General features: G+C 30.0%; 2 protein-coding genes across 2 annotated transcripts in view; one reads left to right on the forward strand and one right to left on the reverse strand.

Moving 5' to 3' along the window:
* Positions 1-26,933, forward strand: part of LOC115879643 (transmembrane protein 11, mitochondrial) — an 86,918-nt gene that overhangs the window by 35,106 nt on the left and 24,879 nt on the right. The gene's annotated exons all lie outside the window — the stretch shown is intronic.
* LOC115879644 (deoxyuridine 5'-triphosphate nucleotidohydrolase-like) lies at positions 10,148-11,296 on the reverse strand. The gene is made up of 2 exons (XM_030896542.1): positions 10,765-11,296; positions 10,148-10,701 (listed from the first exon to the last, which is right to left on the reverse strand). The coding sequence occupies exons 1-2, from the start codon at positions 11,003-11,005 to the stop codon at positions 10,499-10,501; spliced, it is 444 nt and encodes a 147-aa protein (XP_030752402.1). The 5' UTR covers positions 11,006-11,296; the 3' UTR covers positions 10,148-10,498.

Below are 26,933 nucleotides of genomic sequence, written 5' to 3' on the forward strand. Positions count from 1 at the left end.
GTCGTCTCCCCATCGTTGGAAAACGTTTGTCGTCAACCGTGTCTCCCATATTCAAGAACAGGTTGCCCCGGAATGTTGGAATTATGTAAATGGTAAAGTGAAACCCGCACACTGCGCATCGCGTGGTATGTTTCCAGAACAGTTTGTCTCACATTCGTTGTGGTGGGCGGGTCCTCCCTGGCTTGCAGAATCAAGTTCATCTTGGCCAAACTGTGTTAGTTCCGAGATACCTACAGCTGTAACTTTAGAAGAGAAGAAAGTAGTGTATATGGCTACATTTTCTGACAACTTTCTTTCTAAATTTCTTCAAAAATTTTCGTCATTAAGTAAAATTCAACGCATAATTTCCTATTGCCTTCGTTTTGTGAATAACTTGCGTAATCATAAGTGCGAACAACAAGTAGGGTGTTTGAGTTATGTAGAACTTTATAAGGCGTTGATAGTGATTGTGAGATAGAGATTTGTGCAAAATGAGGTCTTTTCTGCTGATATCCTTAAACTAAAAGAGAAAGTGCCATGTTCGAAACCGCTTAGGAAATTAGCTCCGATTCTAGACGAGGATGGAGTCCTCAGGGTGGGAGGTCGTTTAAAACATGCTATTTTGGAATTTGACGTTAAACATCTGATGTTGCTTCCTAGGGACCATCAACTAACTTATTTAGTTATTCAAGAATTTCATAACAAGCACTTGCATCCTGGACCTAGAACTCTTGAATATTTAATTTTGCAACAATTTTGGTTATTATCAGCTCGACGAGCTATTCGTCATGTCCTTTCAAGGTGTTTATTACTCCAAAATTTTTGCGTCTCGTTAGTAGGAGATGCACCTTGCAATAAGCTGGTCATAAAATGGCAGAATTCGTGAATTTGCGTGCAGAAGCAATACAAAGTGCGAAGGCAAGCTAATTGACGAGATTTTAAATCTCTTTACAGATTTCAAGAAGAAAATGTAAATTGGATGGCAACGTACTTTTTGGGAGAAAATCTTGACAGAAGAGGAGGCGCTCTTTCTTCAAATCAAAAAATGAAGGTTTTTTTGCGATATATGGCCAATCCTGGATTTCAGATGGGTGTAGCAGAAGAATTGGGAATCACTCAGTCGACTGTTTCAAAAACAATTTCATTTGTAATGAACAAAATATTGAAAAGTCCCATTTAAGGATCAAATTTCCGTCAACCCAACCCAAAATAAACGAATCACAGCAAGCGTGGCAAAAAAAATTTCAGTTTCCAAGTGCTATTGGAGTGATTGATTGCACGCACGTTCAGATTTTAAAACCGAATCAACACGGTGATGAATACATGAACAGAAAGGGATTGGCGACTTTAAATGTGCAGGCAACATGTAACTCAGTGGAAATGTTTACTAGTGCTGTGTTAGTTGGCCGGGTTCTGTACATGACGCAAGAATTTGGAGGGACTGCGATATACGTGTAACTATGCAACAGTTTCCTGATGCAGTACTACTGGGTGATGATAGTTATGGCTTAGAACCATGGTTAATGACTCCGTTTAGAAACCCTAATAACGCATTGGAAAGAGCTTACAACAGACTGTTTAAGAAAGAAAGGGTTATAATTGAAAGGTGTTTTGGCCAACTTAAGCGCAGGTTTCCAGTTTGAAATATATGTGCCGAGTTAAATTAGAAAAAGTTCCATCCGTCATTATTTGTTGTATCGTTCTTCACAATATTGCCAAATACTTGGGAGATGCTCATTTTGAATATAATGCCAAACCAAACCAAACCGAACCAGACGACAATTATCATAACGGTGTTGACTAAGAAGTAGAAGATGGGTTTCTACAGCGTGCACGAGAGAGACGGCTTGAAATAGCAAATGTTATTCTTGGTCAAGATCTTAGATAAAAATGGTGGGTTCATGTAAATTAAATTAGAAGTAAACAAAATAAATATTTATCTATAAGAAAGGCGTTTTTTTTGTAAATCGTACCAACTTTAATAGCTCTCATATTTTCGTCACGATTCTTTTGTTGCTTTTAGTTGGTGGCCAGTGGCCATAATTAATATATTTTTTTAAAGCCGCAATGAAATTTTTTATCTATTTTATTTATACTTTCTACTTTTTCATAAAGAAAATATTTATATTTTATTTCGACCTAAGTACGAAGTACAACTCAACATTATACAAATTCAAAGATATACAAAAAATATTTAAAAAAAATATATGTAGGTATATATTTAGTTCAATTCTGTAGGCTTTTTATCAGTTGTCTAGGGGTTGTATTTTTTTAAAAAACGAGTTCATAAAAAAAATCAGTTTAATAGTTAACAACACAATGGAAAAGTAGGTATGTGTTTAAATTTTAACCAAATCTTAACAATGGTTTGGACTTGCCCCCTCACTCTCTCGTTCTCGTCTTCTATCGTCACTCGTTGGTTTTAATTCGTCTTGGTGTAAGGTGTAATCGTCTTATTACAAATTATTCGTCTTAATCGTCTTATTATAAAAAATTCGTCTTAATCGTCTTGCGTCTTTTTTCTGTCAGCTGGCGTCTGCTGTCGTCTGTCTTTTTTCCGCGTCTCCACGCTACGTGAAAGTAGTAAGGAGGAAGTCTCGACTAATTAGGGCTGGGAACACAACAATATCGATATAAAACTATCGAGCACACTCCATTCGGCCATCCGACCCGGAATCCGTCTCGGATTCACTATTGTTTTCGATCCAAGGCTTAAGATATTCCGCGCAAGTGGAAGTCTTCACCGGTCCCTCATGATGACCCACCTTCATAACATCGTATCGCTCATTATCCTTAACTTTTGTAATTTCATAAGGTCCAAAGTATTTTCTGCTTAATTTTAATCCCGGCCCAAACTGGGTACGCTTGATTGCTACTAGGCTTCCTTCTTGGTAAATATTTGCCTTCTTTCTTCTTAAATTGTATCGATGTCTATTTTCCTCTTGTGTCTTAAAAATTTGTTTTTTACTTTCTTCTCGTAACTTCTCTCTGTTTTCACTAAACTCATTGATAACCTCCTTCTCCAATAATTTTTTTATGAGAATGTCTTCTTTGTTTTTCATTCTAACATCTATAAGAACTTCAAAAGGAGTTGTATCGATACTTCGCTGGACTGTACAATTTAATGATCTTTGTACTCTGTCGATGAATTTATACCATTTCGTAGGATCCTCTAAACTCAATTTAGTCAGAACCGGTATAATTATACGATTAATGCGTTCAACTTGGCCGTTGCTTCGCGGAACACCTGTAGTAATCAACACATGTTTAATGTTTTCCTCTTTACAGTAATCTTCAAATTCTTCGGCGGTAAAGGCTGTTCCTCTGTCACTAATAATTCTCGAAGGGTTTCCGAAAACTTTCTGCTGATTTCTCAAACAATTTATGACTTCTTTGGCAGTTGTGGACTTAGTAGCGTAAAGCCACGTAAATTTGGAGAAATCATCAATGACTACTAAGATGTGTCTGTAATTTTTGTTTGTACTAGCCAATGGTCCTAAGTGATCTATGTGGTATGTATGTAATGGTCCTTCCATCTTTGGAATAGGATGTAAGAGTCCTTCTTTTTTCCCTTCTTTTTTACAAACTAGTATGCAAGGAATACAATTCCTGATACATGATTGTATTTTTTCTTTAAGCTTCGGTATAGAAAACTCTCTTCGTACAACTTCTTCTGTCTTAGCAACAACGAAATGTCCTATTTCATGGGCTTTTTTAATGATTTCCATTTGCATATGTTTTGGAACCACTAGAGTCTCTCGGCCATCTTCATATTTATAAAGAATATCATTTTTCACGAAATAATCTTCATAATTGTCTTGCGACTCCAGAATTTTCTTTATAGTCTGTATAGAGTCATCTTTACTCGAGTTATTTGTATGCGTTTTACAAGTCCATCTTCTTTTGTCAAAGTCTCTGTTATTGTCATAATATTCACTGAATTTCTGCTGAGAGCATCAACATGGGCCATTCGCTTTCCACTTCTATGTTCGATTTCGTACAAGTATTCTTCTAGTAATAATGCCCATCGAGCAACTCTGGTTGTTAGGTCTTTTTTGTCCATAGTCTTCTGAAATGCCGAACAATCTGTTATAATCTTAAATTTAATACCCAAAAGGTAGATTCTGAATTTTTTAACAGCCTGTATTACTGCTAACACTTCTAATTCGTAACTTGAATAGCGTTCTTCTGCAGGAGTTGTCTTTCTACTCATATAATAGATAGGATGAAAAAGATTATCTTCTTTTGTTCTGATTTTTGCATAAGACAAACACCGTAACCATATTTGCTTGCATCGGTATGCAATTGCGTTTCACTATCTTGTTGATACAAATATAGAACAGGATACGTGGTGAGTAATATCTTAAGTTTTTCGACTGCTTCTATTTGTTCAATTCCGAAAATAAAAGTGTTATTCTTTTTCAGTATATCACTCAATGGTTTGGCAATCACTGCGTAGGAAGGTATAAATTTGCGGAAATACCCTGTAAGACCTAGAAATGATTGGACTTGTTTGGTCGTCGTAGGTCGAGAAAATCTTTTTATTGCTGCTGTTTTGTGCACTGTAGGCTGAACTGTACCGTTCTCGATTATGAATCCAAGAAATTCTACTCTTCTTTTCAAGAATTGGCATTTGCTCTTCTTGATGTCCAATCCGTACTCACTTGCCAACTTTAATACCATTTTTAAGCGTTCCATTCCTTCTGATATTGTGGAACTAGGGATTATAATATCATCCATATAATAAATTATAAAGTTTTTGCTAGTCAGTTCGCGAAAAATGTGACTTATAAATCTTTGAAATACGGCTGGACTGTTACACAATCCAAACGGACATTTTAAAAATTCACACTGACCACTCGGGGTAACAAATGAAGTATATTTCACACTAGTCTCCTCTACATCGACGTGGAAAAATCCGTTTCGTAAATCTAAGGTGCTGAAAAATACTGCACCCTGCAATCTGTCAATAACATCTTCCATTAATGGTAAAGGAAATCGATCTTTAACTATCTTTTTGTTTATTTTTCGATAGTCACAGCATATTCTGGTTTGGCCGTCTTTCTTTTTCACAAGTACTATAGGGCTTGCAAAGTCCGAACAACTTTGTCTTATTATACCACTATCTAACCATTCCTTCATTTGCTTATCAACTTCTTTTTTTTCTTCTACTGACAATCTTCTGGGGCGTTGATACACTGGTTCTTCATCTTTCATGATTATCTTCATTTTAATATCACAATGCATAATTTTATTTGGGCAATAGCTTTCTATTAGATCATTTACCTCTCTTGTAACTTCTAAGTTCTCTATTGGTCCTATGTCAATTTGGTCTTCATTAACCTCGTCGGCAATACTCATTTCCATTAGAAAGTTCTCTTTTCCTTTTTTGTGTATTATTACACATCCATCCCTAATATTTATATCAGCTGATTCGAGAAGATCATTCCCAATAATAGCTTTAAAATTTGACACGTTTTTGGGTAATACATGTATTGTTAATAAAATTTCTTCATCGTTTACGATATTTTTCTGAAAATTTCCTAAAGTTTCTACCTTATTCATTCCGATTCCATTTATACAGAGTTTATTAGCAGACAAGGGTATATGCTTAAAATAGTGTTCATACACGTCATATCTGATGGCACTTATGTTACTTCCGGTGTCTAAAAGAGCATTTAAAACTACACTGTCTATTATAACCTTTACGGAGTTTTTTGGCACCGCTTCTATTATATTAATCAGACTTGTTGATGGTCCTCTTCTATCAGATGAAGAATTTTCTTGCGACCTCTGTCTTTTAGGGCATTTTGGCGCAATGTGCCCAAAATCATTGGAATGGTAGCATCGAGTACCTTTTGATTTGTTTGGACATTCACGAGATATGTGTCCTTGCTCATTACAATTATAACATTTGCCACTTTTCCCTTTCCTCGCATTGTTGTCCTCTTTCTTGCTGTACGATGTCTTTTCGGAATGTTTCTTTTCTACACACCTTCTTGATGTAAAATTCTTTGCCTTGAGCTGATCATAAATTTTAATTTTTTCTTTGAATTCTGAAAAATTCTTGGCTCCAAACAAAATTATTTTATCTGAGGAATCATCCTGAATGCCGTCTATGATGTATTGGATTATTGTCTCAGACTCAATTGAAACACGACTACCAATTTCACGCATAACTAAAGTGTATTCCTGAACAGTTTGATTATAACCCTTTTTTATTGACATCAAAAGTTTATGAACTTGTGCACTACTAACTTTTACCTCGAATTCCTCTAACAGTCTCATCTTTAATTTAAACCACGACGTAATTGCTCTTTCCGATTGGATAAATAATTTGGCTAGTCCTGTTAGTGACTTCTTAGCAAAAATCAATTTCTGAAGGTCATTCCAGCCAGTTATTTCTGCTATTTCTTCAAAGTCGCTAATCCATTTATCAATAGGATAGTCGTCTTTCCCGTTGAATTGTCTAATACTCTCTTCTACATCTCGAAAAGTTAAAGAAAATAAATCTTTGCTTAATCTGGCTTCTGGGCGGGCCGTCAAATTACGTGGACGTAACGAAACTACGCTTTCGTTGTCATCAGCACCTTCATCTTCTTCCTTATCAATTTCTTCCCTCTCTTCGTCATATTCTTCAGAATCTTGGAGCGTCAAGTCATTAAGGAAAGCACAAATTCTATCTACAAGAATATCCTGATCATCATCGTAATCTTAATTTAAAATATGGCAAATAGCAATTAAATCGCGTAAGTCCAAATTCTCTTTGACTTGAATTTTGTTGCAAATATTTTTCCTAGTTACTCTTGGCTGACCTTCATTACCAAAAATAATCAAGTGCAGTGCCTGTACAGCTCTTAATTTAGCGTTTGTTATGTTTCGTTCAATTTTCTCGAAATCTCCTAAGGTGGTCATTTTAAACTATTTTTTAAAAATAAAAATAACGTCAAATTTAATTAAAAGAATTCGAAATTCTTAAACGCGAACCGGGCAAGAATACGTTTTGTTCCCATTCCTTTACATAATCAAAAAAAAATTACATAAACAAGGTAACAAATTCAAACATGAAAGTAACATAAAATATAAATACCTAAATATCTTATACTAAGTAAAAATGTAAGCAATATCTGCAGAACTCGTTACAGTATAAAATATTACATGAAAGCAATATCTACTTATAAATAATTAATACGTGTCTAAATATATTTTCTTATTTTTCAACAAAATACCAATATTAAAAACGTTCTAAATAATCAAATTTTAACAAAACAAAATGTTAAATGCAAAAGTTAAATTAAAAATTATATCTAAACTTAAAGAAAATATTAACTTTGTCCTTTTTAAATAGTCAAATTGTTCAGTTTCCAATTAAAAGTAAAAAAAATAAGTAACCCTATACATGCATCCTACCTTAACTGTTATTTGTCCTTAAGATTCAGGTATATATCACAAACCTTCAATAAAAAAAAGTTACAAATCACTTAATCTTGATGTAGACCTTGCAATTTGTATTTTCTCTCTGGACAGTTTGTATAGCACACAATTAGTATTTTCTTTTTGGACAGTCTGTATAACACCTTCACAGTGCCTTCATACTTCAAAGTTATTACGGTCGAATCGTTGATTTGGGAAGTTCTATCTGAGTTTGTCTCTTCATAACACAATAAAATTGTTCTTCTTTCGTCTAATTTCGTTTTTCTTAAAATACAGCTGTAGTTGTTATCTTACTTCTTCTGTCTCCAATTCCGTACAACAGTTTATCAATTAGTGTTTCAAATATCATTGATATTCCGGCTGATTTGCGGTTCTATCGGCTAACAATTTGCTAAATCTTGATATTCAGGCTGACTTACTTTTCTATTCTATTGGCCAAATTGGTAAATTCTGATATATCCCGGCTGAGCCCCCAAAATGTAGGCTTTTTATCAGTTGTCTAGGGTTTGTATTTTTTTAAAAAACGAGTTCAGAAAAAAATCAGTTTAATAGTTAACAACACAATGGAAAAGTAGGTATGTGTTTAAATTTTAACCAAATCTTAACAATGGTTTGGACTTGCCCCCTCACTCTCTCGTTCTCGTCTTCTATCGTCACTCGTTGGTTTTAATTCGTCTTGGTGTAAGGTGTAATCGTCTTATTACAAATTATTCGTCTTAATCGTCTTATTACAAAAAATTCGTCTTAATCGTCTCGCGTCTTTTTTCTGTCAGCTGGCGTCTGCTGTCATCTGTCTTTTTTCCGCGTCCCCACGCTACGTGAAAGTAGTAAGGAGCAAGTCTCAACTAATTAGGGCTGGGAACACAACAATATCGATATAAAACTATCGAGCACACTACAATTCTGTTATTATATAAGAATTATCATCATGGCTGGCATTTGGCTGCGCCGATGCTTTCCCTATTGCCTCTTCATAAAACTGCCTCTGGATACGAGTAGTCTTAAATTGTTTGATAAGAACAAGACGTTGTAATTCCTGTGTTGTCAGTTTGGAAGTTTCTTCTGTTTCAAATGACTGCAAGTTCTTGTTTGTTTGCTGCTTTCACGCTTTTTGTGGCCGTTGTATAAGCAAGTCTTCCTTTTCTTTCTCGGACTGGAAAGATAAGGAAGAGTGAGACAATTCTTCGTTGTCTACATTCCTCGTAGCTGTAGAAAGTCCAATACTTTTGGCTCCTAAAATGGATTAATCTATCAAGATTCTAATTTAATGTTTTTCGAAAAACTTTTTATGTATGTATGCAAAAAAGGTCTACTTTATTGACGCAAAACTATTATAAAAACGACATTTTCAGTCAATAGAACAAAAAATGCTCTGTTTAAAAATATAAAAAAGCATATTTTTTAATTATATCCCGTTTTCTAGATGTGTGTTATTATCAACTGTGTACAGGGTGGGTCAAATTCGACGCTTTTAAATTGGAAACATCCTTTTCTATAGGAGATAGACAAAAACTAATATCGGTGTCTGGAGCTCAATTTTTGTCAAAAACATGATGGTGAAAACCGCATATCGATATCTGTTACCGTTTCGGAGTTACGGGGTGTTTTTCAAAAATATGCATTTTTAATAAATCGCTGTAACTTTTTTGCTATGGAAAATTTTGTATTTTTATGAAAACATTTCCAAAGTACCTTTTTACGTAGAATTTAATGGTTTAAGTATAATTTTTTTAAAATTTATAATTTAAGAATTATCAACAGAAAATTTGATTTTTTATATGGGACATCCTGTAAATTTTTAGTTTATTGAAAAGAATTTAAAATTACCTTTCCAAAAATATAACACACTTGCTATTTTGCTCGATTCCTCTTCGATATATAGAGTATATAAAAATTCGCCCGCTTTAAATAAGTAGGCTTTGAACGACACCGGCTATAATGCAAAAAAGTCAAGCTGTGAGCATCAATTAAAACGAAAATAATATTTGTTATGAGAGATGCAGAATTTTATAACAATTTAAAATATATTTAACCAACATCAACACATTTAAACTATATGTAATAACAATAAAAATAAATAGCAAACCAAGACATGAGATTTTGCTACATGTGAGTAGTTATCTTACCCCTATACTGTGACAGGTTCCATCGACTTCCTGAAATTTTCAGGCGTTTCAGTGACTTTCAGGAGTTCTTGTAGATTACCTGCCTGAAGGAAGTGTATTTACCTGTTACAGTATAGGTATTAATTACAAAAATGTAAAAGAAGTGAATGTCAATACCAGAGGCTGTAGAAAGGGCCTTATTTACTCCCCATGACTAAAGGACCATAATTGGGGTAGTTTAGGGGTTGGTTTGGGGTAGTGTTTTTTATGTATAGAAACATATTGATCGGTATATGTTTGGTAACCACATTATTATTAATTGATTGTTAATTGAGTATTTAATTAGAGCTTAAAGGTGTCGATAAGTGTATTTACGTCTGTAAGGTTAAAAGTTAAGATAACAGTGTTTTATTTTAGCAAGCTGTTTACAAAATAGTTGGTGTTGATGAAAATGTTTTACTTATTTAAACGTATTAAATGATATCAACCTAAATTATTGACTAACTTATCCTAATTTTAATATAAAGTATAGTAAAAATATACAGTAAAACAAGAAATAGTTGAACAAAAATATGTTTTATTGTTTTTTAAATTTTACATTTATATTTATATTATCGATTAGATATGTTTCGTCGTATAAATGCTTGTCGTATAAGTGTTTGTCGTAGATCCATTTTTTCTCTGACGACTTGTTTAACAGCTTCTGGTACCTTTGAGTTTTCTGCAAGTCTTTTTAAATCATTACATGTCATTTCCTGAGGATCATTACACACTGCCAACTAATCTTTTATATTCATACTTAAGTAAAGGTCTTCTGTTTAAGTACTCTTCTGTAATCTTTGTTTTTGCTTCAATTTCTGTAATATTTGTTTTTACCATGGTGTTTGTATACATTAATAATAATAAAAACAGATTGATGATCTTTTTACTTATATAGTAAGAAAATGGGGAGGGAGAAAGATAGAGATATGAAATTATTATTATTTCCCCGTAGAACCAAATCCATCTTCACCACGTTCTGTGTTCGAAATGGATTTTTCTTCTTCCTGTAGTAGCGGGCAGAATATTCGTTCACAGATAATTTGTGCTACTCTGTCTCCAATTTGAACATGAAAATCTTCATCTGAATGGTTGAATAAAACCACTTTAATCTCTCCTCTGTAATCTTCGTCAATAACTCCTGCTATAAAAAGAAAAAATATATGTAATTAAAATTACTTTTAATGATATAGATATAAATTTTTACCTCCCACATCAATAAAGTGGTTTACAGCCAAACCAGACCTTGGTGCTATTCTACCATAGCAATTTTTAGGTAATTCCAATTTTATACCAGTTGGAATTGTTGCTTTACCCTTCGCTGGTACAATAGTATTTAGCAGACTTTTCAAATCATACCCTGCTGCTCTTAAACTACCTTTGGTTGGTTCAAAGGCATGTGAAACAATTTTGTTATATTTTAAGATTGGAACTTGTTCTTGTTCCATTGTCTGAGTTACTTCAAAATTGAAAGGTAATTAAAAATAATAATGATAATAATAAGTGGATAAACTCATTGGTTATATCCCCATGGTAATGTATCTGTAAATATATAATTAACAATTCTTTTATCATCATGTGGTGTCAGGGCAATTTTTTTTTGGTTTATTGTATATACTTCATGTTTTTTACTACGAATTAGTTGTTCATTAGTGTAAATTTCAGTTTTATTAAATAAACAGTTATAATAATCATCAAAAGTGATTGTTTTTAGAGAAGTATTAGTTATACCTTTAGCTTTTTTAGTGACACCTAAATCTTGTAACTTTTTTTGTTACTAACTAATATAATACTATAATATATAATACTAGTATAATTACTAATTTTTTTGTTCAGTTGTTAATTTTTCCTTTTCGGCATGCGAATAGAAGAGTTTTAAAGCATACATTTTTGATTTCAATCCAACAAATTCACTTAAGATTCTTCCAGAGCATTCGTCTTTCATTTTTCCTAATACCTTTTTATTTACCAGTGGAATATTATAAATGTTTTCTGATGGATAATCAGACGTATCAAATCTATCAATATCATTTTTAATGTGTTTATATATATCTTCAACTTGAAAATGATAAATTAATGAATCGGTATCTGTATACAAGAGTTTTGCATTTGTATTAAAAGTTGGTTTAATGTAATTGTAATGAAAATCATATAAAATAGTTTTAGAAATGTCTAAAATGCTAAAACCAATATGTATGGGTTTATTAAATTTTATATTAAGTCGTTTCATTTCAATAATAACCATATTTTCATCAAAAATAGTCAAACTGTGAAAATTTGGTTTAGATATATAATTTTTTGCTCCATATCTTCCTAACCAAGTAGTTACTAATTTAATGTCTTTATATTTTCGTACGTTTTCCATGGTTTTTCCGAAAACAGCATTATTCATTAGCTTAAAGAAGTTCTTTTCAAAATCATTTTTACTTTGTTGACGTAAGTTGCTATTTAAATCAATATATCTTTTTAACCATGGAAATTGTTTAAATTTTAAAATTTTATGAATTTTTATAACTGAATAACATAATTTTTTTTATCAAATAGAGTTGTTAATAATTTTTGTTGTTTTGAGGATGATATGAGTGGTCTTAGATGTTCCGGACATAATGGTAAATCTTTATGTAAATTATGAATTTCTTTTGGATATTCTAAATCTATTTCAAGAATATATCCTATATTTGAATTGGCTGGTGTATTAATAATATTTTCCGAGTAATATGCAGAATTTTCAATCCATCTAAATTCACCTATAGGTAATGATTTGCACATTGCAGTTCCATATAAATTATTAATATCAAAATGCATTAAATATGATGTTGAGTTTGTAGGATCATATTCATTCGCCATGTACTTATTATTAGCTTTCCCATATCGATTACTACATTGTGAAATTCCACCCCTTATCCCCTTTTCAATCATCATTATTTGATCTATATCTGTTATTAATTCTAATTCAATTTGTGAAATATAAAGACAAGCTGAATAAGCTAATCCTGGAGAGGTGAAATACTTTAAACAATCTAAATTATGTTTTATAACATATTTGTCTGAAATTTTCAAAAACGTCAGTCAATAATAAAACATCAGTTTTTAGATACAATTCCATGTATTCACGCAAGTTTTTAATTTTAAACGTATTCCAAACATTGATAGCATGATTATAATCTTCTTGTGTTACCCCACATTTTTTTAATTTATTATAGAAATTATCTCTTGAAGGTAATTGAAGGTTTTCCAATATTTCCCAACTGTTTAGGTAATCATATGGAAATATACCTTTTCTAGATAATAAATTAAATTCCTCATTAGTTTTACAGAAACTTCTTGTTATAGTTTTTTCTGTAGAATCTAGGTAAGAACTTAATTTATCTAAACTACTTGGCATGAATCTAAACGAATCTAAAAACCTAAATTGAATGCTTGTGTTTTCTATGTATTTTGTAAATGATATATATTTTTCCTTATTGATTGGTAAAAGTGTTATTAAAGCACCAATTTCAGTGGACAATTTCTTTATGATAAAATGACTATCATAACCAGATAGATTGTGAAATAAAACAGGTATCATATGATCGTCTACATAGTTAAGGTTACATAAAGAATGAGCACTTCCTCTGTATTTACCGGTAAAGTGGCAATGATCTTTAACTTTTAAATCATTTTCAGTAAATGGTTTAGAACAAATGTGACAAGTTGTTGAGTTATGAAATAATGCTTGTTCTGAAATTGTTAATGGAATCTTTGGAACTATTTTATTAAAAATTGGATGTAGTTGTAAAGCTATTTTTTTGAATTCCTGACAGAACCAACTAATACAATTTTTTCCAGTATAAATATTAAATTTGGAAATGGAATTATCAAAATTACACAAGAGATAATACGCAATGCTACATGGTATATGTTTTTGATATTTCTGTATATTACCCACAGTGGAGTCATTAATATTTTCTAATAAACTTTCAATATCTGCATAAATTACAAAAGGAACTTTTTCTTTATTTTTAAACTGATCAAATTTAATATATTTTTCTTTTAAAGTTGGTAGAGTAATTTTAGTTTTATTAATATTTTTACATGACCACATATGTTTAGTTAAAACCTCTCGAGAATAAAAATGATTTAGACAACGATCACAATAAAATTTTGAAGTACTTACATCACCAGTTTGTTGATTTAATAATCTTGATAGATTTTTAATTAATGCAAAATGAAAAATTTGTTTAAAGGAGATAATATTATTAGTAAAATGATTTTCATCACTATCACTATCACTATCATTATTATTATTTACCGATTTTTTGCACTTTCTCAGCCGTAGCTGGAAAACTGTTACCTACCCCTTATCTGTCTCTAGTGTATGGGGTTAGGCTCGGACGTATCGAAGGAGAACTTCATCTCATCTCTCTCCGCCCAAAAACTTTCTCACTATATGGCATGTTTTCAATAGTACTGCTTTCTGCATAGTTGTTATGACTGCATCATGTGTTGTTATGACTGTATCATCTGTTGTTATGACTGCATCATCTGTCTCTGCAGTTTACTTAGGTTGTTTTGAAGGCTCTTTGGAATTATGCCTGTTGCCGAGATGATTATAGGAATAATGCTAACTTCTTTTAATTTCCATACATGTTTTATCTCAATTGCTAGATTCTCATATTTTCTAACTTTTTCAGACTCGGTCTTCTGCAGGTTGTAGCTATTCGGGCAAGCAACATCAATTATCTTTGCTGTTTGGTATCTTTATTTATCAGCACAATGTCGGGCCTATTATAGTCTACTGTTCTTCTGTCGGTGAGAATTGGTCTGTCCCAGTATAGAACATATTCTGAAGATTCAAGGACTGGTTCAGGGTCATATTTGAAATATGGTGGAAGATTCTTCTTAAGTTTAAGGTTGTTGGCCATCTTTGAGTGAATAATTTTGCTACTTGGTTGTGTCTGCCTAAATATGCATTAGCAGAGAGCGCCGAGCAACCTGTTGTTATATGAGCAATTGTTTCTCCTGGTTTATGGCATTTTCTACACACATCCTCAACTCCATTCTTCAGAATATTTCTCTCTGTAGTTTCTAGTTCTTATGGACCTCGTCTTGTATTGCTACAATAAAACCCTCGGTCTCTGGATAAAGAAACCCTCTTCTTAGCCATTCCAGAGACCGCTCTTTGTCCACATTCTGCTGCTCTAGGGATGCAGGATATCTTCCATGGAGAACTTTTTTCCCGCCACTGTCTGTTCCTTAGTTCTATTAGTTGTTGGTTTCAAACTGGTCTCGGCAGTCCTTAAGGTTTAACGCAGAGTAATTGCTATCTGCATCCACTATCATCTGGGTAAGCGGGCTGTTGTTTTGTTGGAAATATGTTCTCATTTTGTGCTCTTGATTTTACACAACTCATACAAATTCAGAAGCCCTTCCATCTTCTATTCTCTTAAGATACATTCTTTCCACAGCAGACTTAGGGTGGTGCATCTCTAAATTTAGTCATTAGTACCCGCGTGAGTCGATCTAGATCACGCAAATCTGTATCAGAATACTTAAGTACGCCAAACGAATATATCAGTACAGGTACAGCCCATGCATTTATTGCTTTTATTAAGTTTCCAGATGATAAATTTGTATTTTAGAGTTTTGTAAGTCTTTTTTTGTACTTTTCTTTAAACTCCCTTTTTAGCTTTGTGTGGTCGATGGACCGGTGTTGTGCCATACCTAAATACTTGTACGTCTGATTTAGCGGTAGTGGATCTATATGTTCATTGACGTTTTCTAATTTAATACATCCTTTGCTAATAGTTACGGTGGCACATTTATTTAAACCAAAAGACATACTTATATCGTCGCTGAATGCTTTTGTTGTTTTGAGTAGCGTTTGTAGTTGCGTTTTACTACGTCATTTACGTCATTATTATTATTATTAAATATTTTATTTGTAGAGAGCATTAATAAATTAACTTTCATCAAATAATTAAACGTACTTAAACATACTGGTAAAACTGTTTTCTTTTCTACAGTAAAAACGTTAATAGAAATATTATTCATTGCTTCAAATTTTTTTATATCCTTTAGTTTTATTGGAAAATTAATATTATCATATTTTAAAACCTCACTAAAATGAGGATAAGAAGATGTTCTTCTTGGATTTTGATTAGAGCTACAAGGATACAATGCTGCTACTATAGACCAGAGAAAACAATAATTATCTTTATTTTCAATATTAAGAACACCTTTAGTATTTTGAATAAATTTTGGTATCGATACATATGTTGAATTGCTTACATTTATTGGTGTATAGTTATTAAAATTAATTTTTAATTGTAATATTTGATAAAGAGCCCATCCAGAATCTCGTTCTTGAAACTCTTCCAGTTTTTTCAATAAATTATTTTTAATATGATCATCATAAAAATCTTTTAAATTTGTATTGCGATCTACTACTCGATTTTTTGTAGAAAAATGTTTAATTTCAGTTTCCCCAGTTTGAGGTTTAATAAAATTTCCTAAAAAGATGACATTTATTTTTAATAATTATTTCTGAACTTCCTTTTTAACTTTACACAAAAAAGATCTATAAGCTTTTTTAAGAAATATGACTGGGTCTTTAATACTAAAATTAATTATTGCTCCTGTTCTAATGCGATTTTTGAAGCAAGAATCAAGTTCAATCCAACATAATTCTTTTTTTTGTTTAATTTTTTTTTATATTTAAATTGTTCTCTGAGATTCTTAAGTAAACTCAAATTAGATTCTAATTTGGAAGAAATATTTTTTTCTGTTTTGTTACTATTTTTTAAATATTTTTTTAAAATTAAAATAGTTTTGTTTAAGTATTTTATCCACTTATTCTATTCATTTATATTTTTAATTAACTTACCAATTTCTTGAAGTTTTCTCACAATTGTTTCACTTAAATTGTTTATTTCTTTACAGTGCAGACATGTTGAGTTGGTTGGCTATATTTGTTTGTTTGATGTGATTTCAATAGCAACTGAAGTCTATTTTCTTTTTAATTGAGTTTATATATTTTTTCATATTAGAATATTAAATATATCAAAGTACATATATCAAAGTTCATTTCTAATAATAACTTAAATAGACATATTTAGGTACTTTACATTAATAAACAAATTTTATTAATATCAATTTTAATAATAATTAAAACAAACATGTTTATTTCAATATTTACTTCAAATGTAAATGGATAATTTTTATCTGTTTATTTTGTTTCGACAAACATATTTACTTCATGTTAATAAGCAATCTTGAATCAAATATTAATAAACAATAATTTTGTTTATTAAAATTATTATCAGAAAATATAATAATAAAATTGATGTAGACATATGTATTTACTTCATGCTCGTGAACAATTTTTATCTGTTTATTTTGTTTAGACAAACATATTTACTTCATGTTAATAATAATATTTTGAAGCAAATATTAATAAACATGTTTACTACTTATGAATAAACAAATTTTGTTTACATCAATTTTATTATTAGATTTTATAGACGGTTTAACATTTATTTTCTGATAATAATTTAAATAAACATATTTACTCCATGTACATGAACAACTTGTATATGTTTATTTTATTTTGATAAACATATTTACTTCATGTTAATAAAAAAAATTGTATCTGTTTATAATAATATTTTGAATCAAATATTGATAAATAATAATTTTAAAAACAAACATGTTTACTACTTATGAATAAACAAATTTTGTTTTTCTGATAATAATTTGAACAAACATGTTTATTTCATATTAATAAACAAATTTTGTTTATGCAATACAACAATGTTTATTTCATATTAATAAACAAATTTTGTTTGTATCATTATATTTTATAGACTAGTTGATACCTATTTTAATTCAAAACAAACATGTTTATTTCATATGAACGAATAATTTTTATCCTTAGGAACATTATAAAAGTTTAATGAGTAGAATATTATTATTATTACCAAACAACTCGTGATACATTTTTTAATTATTTAGTAATATATATATATATATATATATATATATATATATATATATATATATATATATATATATATATATATATATATATATATATATATATATATATATATATATATATATATATTAGGACAGATTCAATCAAGATAAGTATATATATATATATATATGATATATATATATATATATATATATATATATATATATATATATTAAATTTTACGTTAGGACAGATTCAATCAAGAAAAGTCGATTGAAATATTATAATGAATAACCCAAGCATTTTCATTTTCGAAAGTTTGGAAAAGGGCCGTCTGCCCAATAAGTTGTTGCTTGTATTTTTAAAAAACTTATTCAGGTAAGTTTATTATTACATATTGTTTAGTGATTGTTATTTATTTTTCTTTTATTGTTTTCTTAGATATGGGAGAAAAGATATCAAGAACGTTAATGGTAAAGTTCATTTATATCTAACGTCTTCGCCGAGGAACAGTACGTTGGAAAAAAAATTGAAAGGGTTGCCAGTAAAATACATGCGAGTCGTGGCTGACAATGATGAGGAATTACAATTATTCCTCTATGGAATTAAAGAGTTCGGTGAACTAAATTTCTCAACAACAGAAGAAGAAGAGGAAAGAAGATTATCAGATGTGCTGCCACCACCACTACCACCACCACAAGCACTACCTCAACAAGAAGAACAACCAAAACATAAAAAGATTAAAATATTAGAAAATAGGATACTCAAGCCAGCATCGTCAGCAACAGTGTCACCAACAGAGTTCATTACAATATACGATGATGATGCTGACGACTACGAGAGCCAAAAATTTACAGTTTTATAACAATATAATTCAGAATAAAAGATTATATTAAAATTTTAAATGTTTTATTTAATACATTATTATTATTTACAATATACATACTAATATTTTTTACAATAAACATACCAATAGTATAAGAAATAAGCGTTTTCAACTGCACAATATAAATTATTTTCTAAATGTTGTCCACAATGGTAAGATTTAAATATACCCTTTAATTGATCAAATGCTAGACATCTTTCAGTTTGTAAGTCAATGATCTCGTTAGTTAAAAATTTTTGTAACCATTTTTTTTTCTCGATTCCTTTAACTGCAATAATTTCTTCATGTACATTTTCTTTAATAAAATTTGAAATATTTTCACAGGGTAGATAATTTTGCCCAGATGATCCATCGAATTCTAAACCATGTAAATATTTACTTGACCAGCACATATGATTCTGAACTTTTATATTATAGTGTTTCAATTCAACTGGATAAGTGATGAATTTATGGCCAACTAAATTACCATTATCAATGTTAATAATTGCTATTTCCTTACATATAAAATTTCTTTGTCCGTATTGGAAACCTTGTACATCAATTATGAACATTATAAAGATTCTTGCTTTTTAAAATGAGGATACTTCTAGTTGCTCTGTCTGACGGCAACTGACAATTTTAATTGATTCGTATAATATTAAAGGAATTTGAGAGAGATAAAGAAATGAAAACATGTTTACAGTACTTTTACTGTACTTGTTAGTGGGTTGTCTTTTACTAATTTATCATGTAAAATTAAACAATATGCAGTAGTCTTGGCAGGTATCGATTCACCTGTTTCAAATTCAATACGAATATCGACTGCACCACCCTTTAAAATATCCTCTCCTTGACGTGAACAATCTATAACCACCAGAGGAGCATTGTTCTTGAACTGAATGGAATAGTAAGTCAGTTCACTAAATGGTTTATAGTAGTATGATTTTTGGAACTGAGTATACATTTCATATAGAACTGCATATCTATTATTAGTAAAATTTATATTTAAATTGTTATAAGGATATACTTCTGAGTTTAAATACTTGATTTAACAGCCCATGTATGGTTTTTAGTCTGTTGCAATTCTGGATATTCATGCAGTTCCCAACTTCTAAAAGCAATTGGTAAATCTCAAATTATATTATTTCAATTATATAGGTATTGTTTTCAAAATTTTTTAACAATCGCAATTTTTGGCTATCATTAACTGATATATGAGGCATTTTCCACAACACTTTATTCAAAGTGATCTTATAGGTATCCTTAGTTTCTATAGACGATTTAATAGCATTCAAATCAGAATTATTTCGTATGAGAACTAGTTCTTGTTTTACATTCATTACAATTTTATGATAGTTTTCAGCAAAACCCATCAACATTTTCAATGGTAGACAGACGTTAAAATTTCCATTGCTATCGAGTAATGATTCATTCTGTGTATCATGCCATCCGGCGTTATGTAAGCCGTTAGCCTCTGTAGGAGTAAATGAAATATAACCTTTCATAGTTGATGTAACTCCAGGATTTCTAACTCTATCAACAATCACTCCTCCCAATTCATAACGAATTTCATCGAACAGGAAAGCAACACCATTATTCACAAATTGTACATCAGTATTTGCTGTGTTGTCAGATTTTGTTAATTTTCCTTAAATATAGAGATAACTTTGACTAGGTAGAGTATACAGATCTTGAGTTTGTATCGGGATTCTAATTTTATCGTTGTTGTTTAAGGTTGTTGATGAATACGGTTGGTGAGTATGATACTGATAACTCACTATTGAATCATCTTGTGTAACACTTTCATTAACTTTTAAGATGTTATAACTCATCTTTAGTGATACACTTAAATTTACAATTACAATAAACTAAAAAATTAGTTAAACTAGTTCTAAGACGTAGCTTTAAATTCATCCAAAATTTTCGAATTTTCTTAATTTTGAAACGGGGGACACTTCTTCTTTTTCAATTTAAACCCTAATGATTGTAGAAATTCTTGATTGGAATGTGTTAATTCTTTTAACTGATTCTTACTACTGAACAATCTCTGAAAACTCTTTTGTTTTATATATATTTCATTGGATGGTATATAAGAATCATTATTATAGATAAATACCATATTGTTTCTTTAGATGTAAACGTACCGTTACCAGTTCATTTCTAAAATTGATCAGTCTCCCATCTTGATCTGTTATTTTAAGAACAATTTCATCAACATAGCGCATGCTGATTGGTAAATATATTACATTTGATGGTTTTTCAACTATTTTAAATCCTGGAGGGGTGGTGGGATAGAACATATGAATGATATGAACTGGTTTACCATTATTATATGAATTTGTTACAAGATTACATTCTATGGCTATGCAATTTACTTTAAAAATATCAACGGGGTTCTTTGAAACGTGTGTCTTGTCCGCTTCTAATATTTGGTTATTAAAACCCAATAGACTTCCAATAGAGTTTGCCTTTGAAAAATCAACAGTTTTAGTACATTTAAGTTCACACTGTAAAGTATTATGATTTGCCTCTATAGAAATATTCACTTTCTCTTCTTTTGAATGTTGCTTAAACCACTCTTGCAAATAACGATTTATATCTTGAATTTCATAAGATCCTTCCGGTAAAACAATTTTCTTATTATTATCATAATAAAAAATATTATTGGTACTATCAATATTCGGAATGGAATTATAACTTTCAAAATTTATCAGACCTAATACGTATTCATCATTTTCATTGAGAACAATAGGAGGATATATTATTGCAGAAAGTATCGATTCTTTACCCGATAAAGTAAACGTATATGATATTGTTGAAGGTTGATAAAATAATAAAACTTTTAATGTCTAAACATAACTATTTATTAAAAATTTTAAACATCGATGACCACAATTTACAGAATTATAAGTTTGATAAGGTGTATGGTTATAAAATATATTACAAAGTCCATTAGATTTAAAATATTTTACAAGTTCTAACGGAGGAGTTAAATTACCATAGCTATATCAAAATAGTAAATATTCCTATTTACTTTTCGATATGCAGTCCAATGAGTTCCAGTTCCTGACATAATGTCAAGATTAACTATTCCCGATTCAAATTTACGAATTTTTCGTGGCAGGCAATCCTTCATAAACACACTTCGAAAATGTAACACTTTCAATTTTTTAGCATATATTGTTAATTCTAAATCATTAAGAGCATGTTTAGGTAATATTAGGGACAATTTTTTGATTTGAAACCCCGATGTAAAAAAAGTCCCAATCCAGTCTTATATGGTTTTAAATACAATCCTTTTCCCATTGCAATAGCTTCCATAGTTTTGTTGTGACGTTGTGCTTCGTTAAGTTGTTGTTTTGCTGCCTTAGTTTCCTTTACGGCTTTTACAACATTTGCAATTCCACCGCTTAGAGCACCTAATGCACTAAGACCGGCGAAAATAGGTATTAATGGCAGAATACCTCCAGTTTTAGGAATTTTTATAACACGAGGTGTCTTAATAATGTCTCTATTTTTTCTAGTGGTGGCTGTTTTTAATCCTATTTTTAAAGCACTTTCAAGACTTTTAGGTTTTTGTTTCAGTATAGCCTTTTTAATTGCACTCGTTACTGTTTGAAAAGATTTACCTCTTTTGTTTTTCTTCTGCTGTCTTTTCATTTTTATAACCTTCCTACTTTTAGATTTTATAGAATTAACTCTAGGTTTGTCTATTGTATCACTCTTGATTGACTTTGTAATCTTGCTGTTAGTTTTCAATTAAGTTAGTAATGGATTTGTGACACTTTATATATATTTAGGTCTTTTTACATATTGACTTTCATCATTATCATGAAGTACTACATCGTGTGGACGTTTTAAACTTATTTTCTTCGCTTTCTTATTAGTATTTTTATTTATATCATCATCAGCAGCATTTAATTGTCTTTTGAGACCTCGTAATGATTGAGTTGAAAATAAATTATTTTCAATTTCATTTTGAAATTTAGGTTTTTGTTTTATATTTAAATCTATCTCATTAGCATCATCATCATCATCATCGTCAACCTCAAAAACTCTACGTTTTTTTCCTCTTTTCTCATTTTCAGTCAACGATTCTTGATTGTTTTGTTTAATTTTCTTTTCATGATAATTATCATAATTAAACTCTTGGTTTTGTGATTTATTTAAATCATCATTATCATAAGACTTACTCTTTTTTATTTCAAATTTTTGATTTTTATTTCTATCTAATTTCAGTCGAACTATTTTCTCTTTAGAACTTTTATTCTTTGGTTTACTCTGTTTATTTGTAATTTTATTTTTAATATTTTGCTGTAACAATTTTCGAAGTTTATCTTTTAATAATTCCGTTTTTTTCAAATAGACTTGCATAGATTTTATACCTTGCATTATTATCTTTAAACTCTGTTGATGTTCAGATTTGAATGAATATATATTATTTTTACATGCCAATTTATCCAATCCCATACCCAACTTGAACTTGGTATCCATTGCAGCTGAAACACCTAATGCTGCTAGTTTTTCTTTCCATGAAGCATCGTTTGAAGTGGTTCTACTTAAAGCTGCTTTAAGTAATTTTTTATCAGCTTCATGACGATCAGATAAGTCTTTTCTCTCTGAATATGCTATATCATGTTCTTTACACGCCTCGTCTAACATATTAACACCTTCATCACCACGTTCTAAACGTTTACTCAATTTAGTTCCTGGTCCACAGTAATTATATCCGGGTAAATGTAACTCAAATGGTAATTTATTTATTAAAGTGTTTAAAACACCATTACCAGTATGTTGCTGCTGCTTTATATAGTATTTCATGACTGCTTTCTAATCTAAAACTAAGTATAAATTATTTAATGTACAATTTTTATAACCATTTTTTTGTAAACTTTGTCATCATGAAGAAGGTTGTTAAGCAAAAAACTACTTTAAAGATTGATAATCATGATATTATTACAAACGGACCTTTGAAGCATAGCATTCTATTTCCTTCAACTATGCGATGTATTATAACAGGACCATCCAATTGTAGCAAAACCAACACAATGGTTAGTTTATTGGAACATCCTAATGGTTTAAAATTTGAAAATATATATTTGTATTCGAAATCGTTACATCAACCTAAATATATCTACTTGGAAAATCTTTTAAAACCAATTAAAGGAATGGGATACTACGCTTACAACAATAGTGATAATATAATTGCACCGTCTGAAGTGAGACAAAATTCAGTATTTATATTTGATGATGTTGCCTGTGATAATCAGAATATAATAAGAGAGTATTTTAGTATGGGAAGACACAACAACATTGACTGTTTTTACTTATGTCAGACGTATACAAAAATACCAAAACACTTGATAAGGGATAACGCTAATGTATTAATTATTTTCAAACAGATGATTTAAATCTCAAACATATTTATACAGATCACGTAGGTACTGATATGTCTTTTGAAAATTTTAAACATATATGCGGCTACTGTTGGAGGAAACTCTTTGGTTTTCTCTCGATTTTCATAGACAACAACATTAATAGTGGGCGTTACCGTTACTGTTTTGATAATTATATATACATTTAGTTAAGTTTTAAATATTATTATAACATAAATCGTTGAATCAAAATGATGGCTCAGAAACAAGACAAATCTATTAAACATAAATTAATTAATAAAAGAAGAGATATTCGCAAAAAAATAAATATTTTAAAACATGGTCAAACGGTTCATGAGAATCTGTTTCAACCCATAACAAAACATCTACAACAAATTGAAAGTAAACTGGAACCTGTTTCAATTAAAGAGACAGTACCAAAATCCTCACCTGTTAATATTAAACATGAAAATATAACGAAATTTGATAAACCAGAAAGTGATGATGAAGAAGAAGAGTATTCTGCTGGTGAATATGATGTTGATGAAAAATCTATAGTTTCCGAACCAGTCCCTACTGTATCCGCATCAACATCAACAGAATTTACCCCACGACTAGGGATAAGTACATCAATAAGTGTTCCACGTATAAAAAAACGAAAATTAAATTTCTCTGAAAGACTAAAACCGTACAACTTAAGAAAATTAATAGTTAAAGATGTACAAGATTTATATGAAGAAGAGAACCGCAAACAACGAGAATATGAAAAAGAACTAAATAAGTCAATAAGAGATAAATCCTTAACTGATTACTATGATCAGTATCATTCTCTGCCACAAAAATATTTAAAAAAAATGATAAATGATCCAAACAGTGATAAATCTGATGGTAAATTTCGAGTTAAATATGATAGGGATATAGAAAAATTTTCAATTGGTAATAAAAGAATTAATTTTGATGGACTTGATTTAATAATTGCTGGTAAAAAAGAGACTTTACGGCTTGCTTTTTAATCAAAATGTGCCAAAGGTTTACACGATAGAAGATGCCAAAAATTATACTCAAATTCTATTCAAAACGCATGCTATTAAAAAGCACTTTAATCCAAGTTTATCAACTATTACAAGTAATAATAATAAATTTAAAAAAATTATTGAACCTATTATGTACCAATTAAGTAGCAAAAATTATAGTGACAGTGATGATGATGATGATACAGATAAAGTAGTAGGACGTGGAATGAGTATGAGACTTTCAGATAATTCAGTCGATTACATTTATTGGGACGATCCTAACGAATTAGTCGCAAGATTACAATTGTTACTTGCTTCTGAATCAGCAGGCAATACAGCTGTTGGAAACGAAATTGTTTCAATTGTAGAAGAACTACGAGAGGCAGACATTATTGAGTAACATGTTTGCTACTGAAGCAAAAAGACAAATTGTTAATGAAATACATAACCAGCAAGAATTAATTTTAAGCGTAGAAAAGTTATTATTAAATCTTTATTAGATCTAATGCAAGCTGATTTAGTGGATATGAAAGAGTATGAAAAAGGAAATCAAGGATATAAATATATTTTAGTGGTTTGGTATTTAATTGTTTTTCTAAATATGTTTGGGAATTTCCCTTAAAATCAAAAACTGCAAAAGAAGTGACTGAAAATCTTGAAAATGTTTTCAAAATTCAAACACCGATACATCTGTGTACAGATTCGGGTGGAGAATTTATCGGTAAAGAAGTTCAAGCATTAATGAAAAAGTATAATGTTGCTCACTATGTAGTATATAGTGAAAAAAAGGCTTCAATTGTTGAACGAGTTAATAGAACACTGAAAGGTATGATGTGGAAAGAGTTTAATATGCAAGGGACATATAAATGGTTAGACTTGATAAAAAAAGTTGTAAATATATACAGCAATAGAAAACATCGAACAATTGGAATGAAACCTGTAGAAGTAACAAAAAAACATGAAAAAATTCTCTTAAAAACTGTATTCAATAGAATCAAAATGACGACTACACCAAAATATCTACGAATTTCCAAATTTAGAGGAGCTTTTGATAAACAGTATAAACCAAATTGATCAACTGAAATATTTACTATTAAAAAAGTACAACTTACAAATCCAGTAACATACTTGCTACAGTATGTGAATAAAAATATATATATATATATATATATATATATATATATATATATATATATATATATATATATATATATATATATATATATATATATATATATATATATATATATATATATTTCATTTTCATAAATATATCATATTTAAGTTTTACGATAATCAATTTGATCTTTTATTTTAATTTTAAGGTAAACTATTTAGTAAATAACTATATTTTTTTCTTCTGTAAAATTTCATATTAATTTATCGATGTCCAGATATGATGCGTTCATGTTCCGCTTGACGATAGTCAATTTCATCTTTTATTTTAATTTTTATATATGCGGGTACATTAGATTTTTCCGTAAGTCTTTTTAAATCGGTGCCTGTTAATTTTCCGGGATTGTTAAATGCTGCTAGTAGTCTATCACATTCATAATTAAATGATGGGCATCTTTTAAAATCACGCCATTTACGAATCTCATCTGATACCGCTTGTGGAATAGTTGTATTTACCATTCTAATGAATATTTATTGTTGCCTGTTACGTTGTTCTGCGGCGGCTGCAACCTCATCAATTTTTTTTTAATTATTTCTTTAACATAGACAGGTATTTGTGATTTTTCAGTGAGTCTTTTACAATCTGGATAGCTGAGTTCTGTATTACTTTGACAAGCTGATACTATTCTACCAATTTCAAAATTTACCATCGGAATTTTTTAAAAAAAATTGTTTTTATGCTCTCGATCTGACTCTTGTTGTGAAATGTCTGCATTAACCATTTCTTACTGAATATTGGATATTGAAGTAAAATGATATAGTCTTTATATTTTATATGGAATGATTTTGAGAAGAGGGGGTAAATATTATCTTAATATGATTTTTTTATTTAATTGTGTATATAAATGTAAGTTTTGGGTTTTATATTTAGTTAATGTTGAATTGTTTAGTGTAACATAAAAAAAATGTTTTCAAGAGTTTTACCATTTATTATTGCTGCTATCGTTAATTAGTATGAGAAATGTAAAAGAGTCGGAAATGAGAGTGTAT

Source organism: Sitophilus oryzae, unplaced genomic scaffold (assembly GCF_002938485.1).
Source record: "Sitophilus oryzae breed Bouriz unplaced genomic scaffold, Soryzae_2.0 scaffold_1582_pilon_pilon, whole genome shotgun sequence".
NCBI lineage: Eukaryota > Metazoa > Arthropoda > Insecta > Coleoptera > Curculionidae > Sitophilus > Sitophilus oryzae.

Excerpts from the sequence above, each read along its gene's own strand:
- LOC115879644 (XM_030896542.1), bottom strand. The coding sequence starts at position 11,005 with ATGGAACAAGAACAAGTTCCAATCTTAAAATATAACAAAATTGTTTCA. Across the intron at positions 10,702-10,764 it reads CCACTTTATTGATGTGGGAG|CAGGAGTTATTGACGAAGAT; the intron begins GTAAAAATTTAT and ends TTCTTTTTATAG.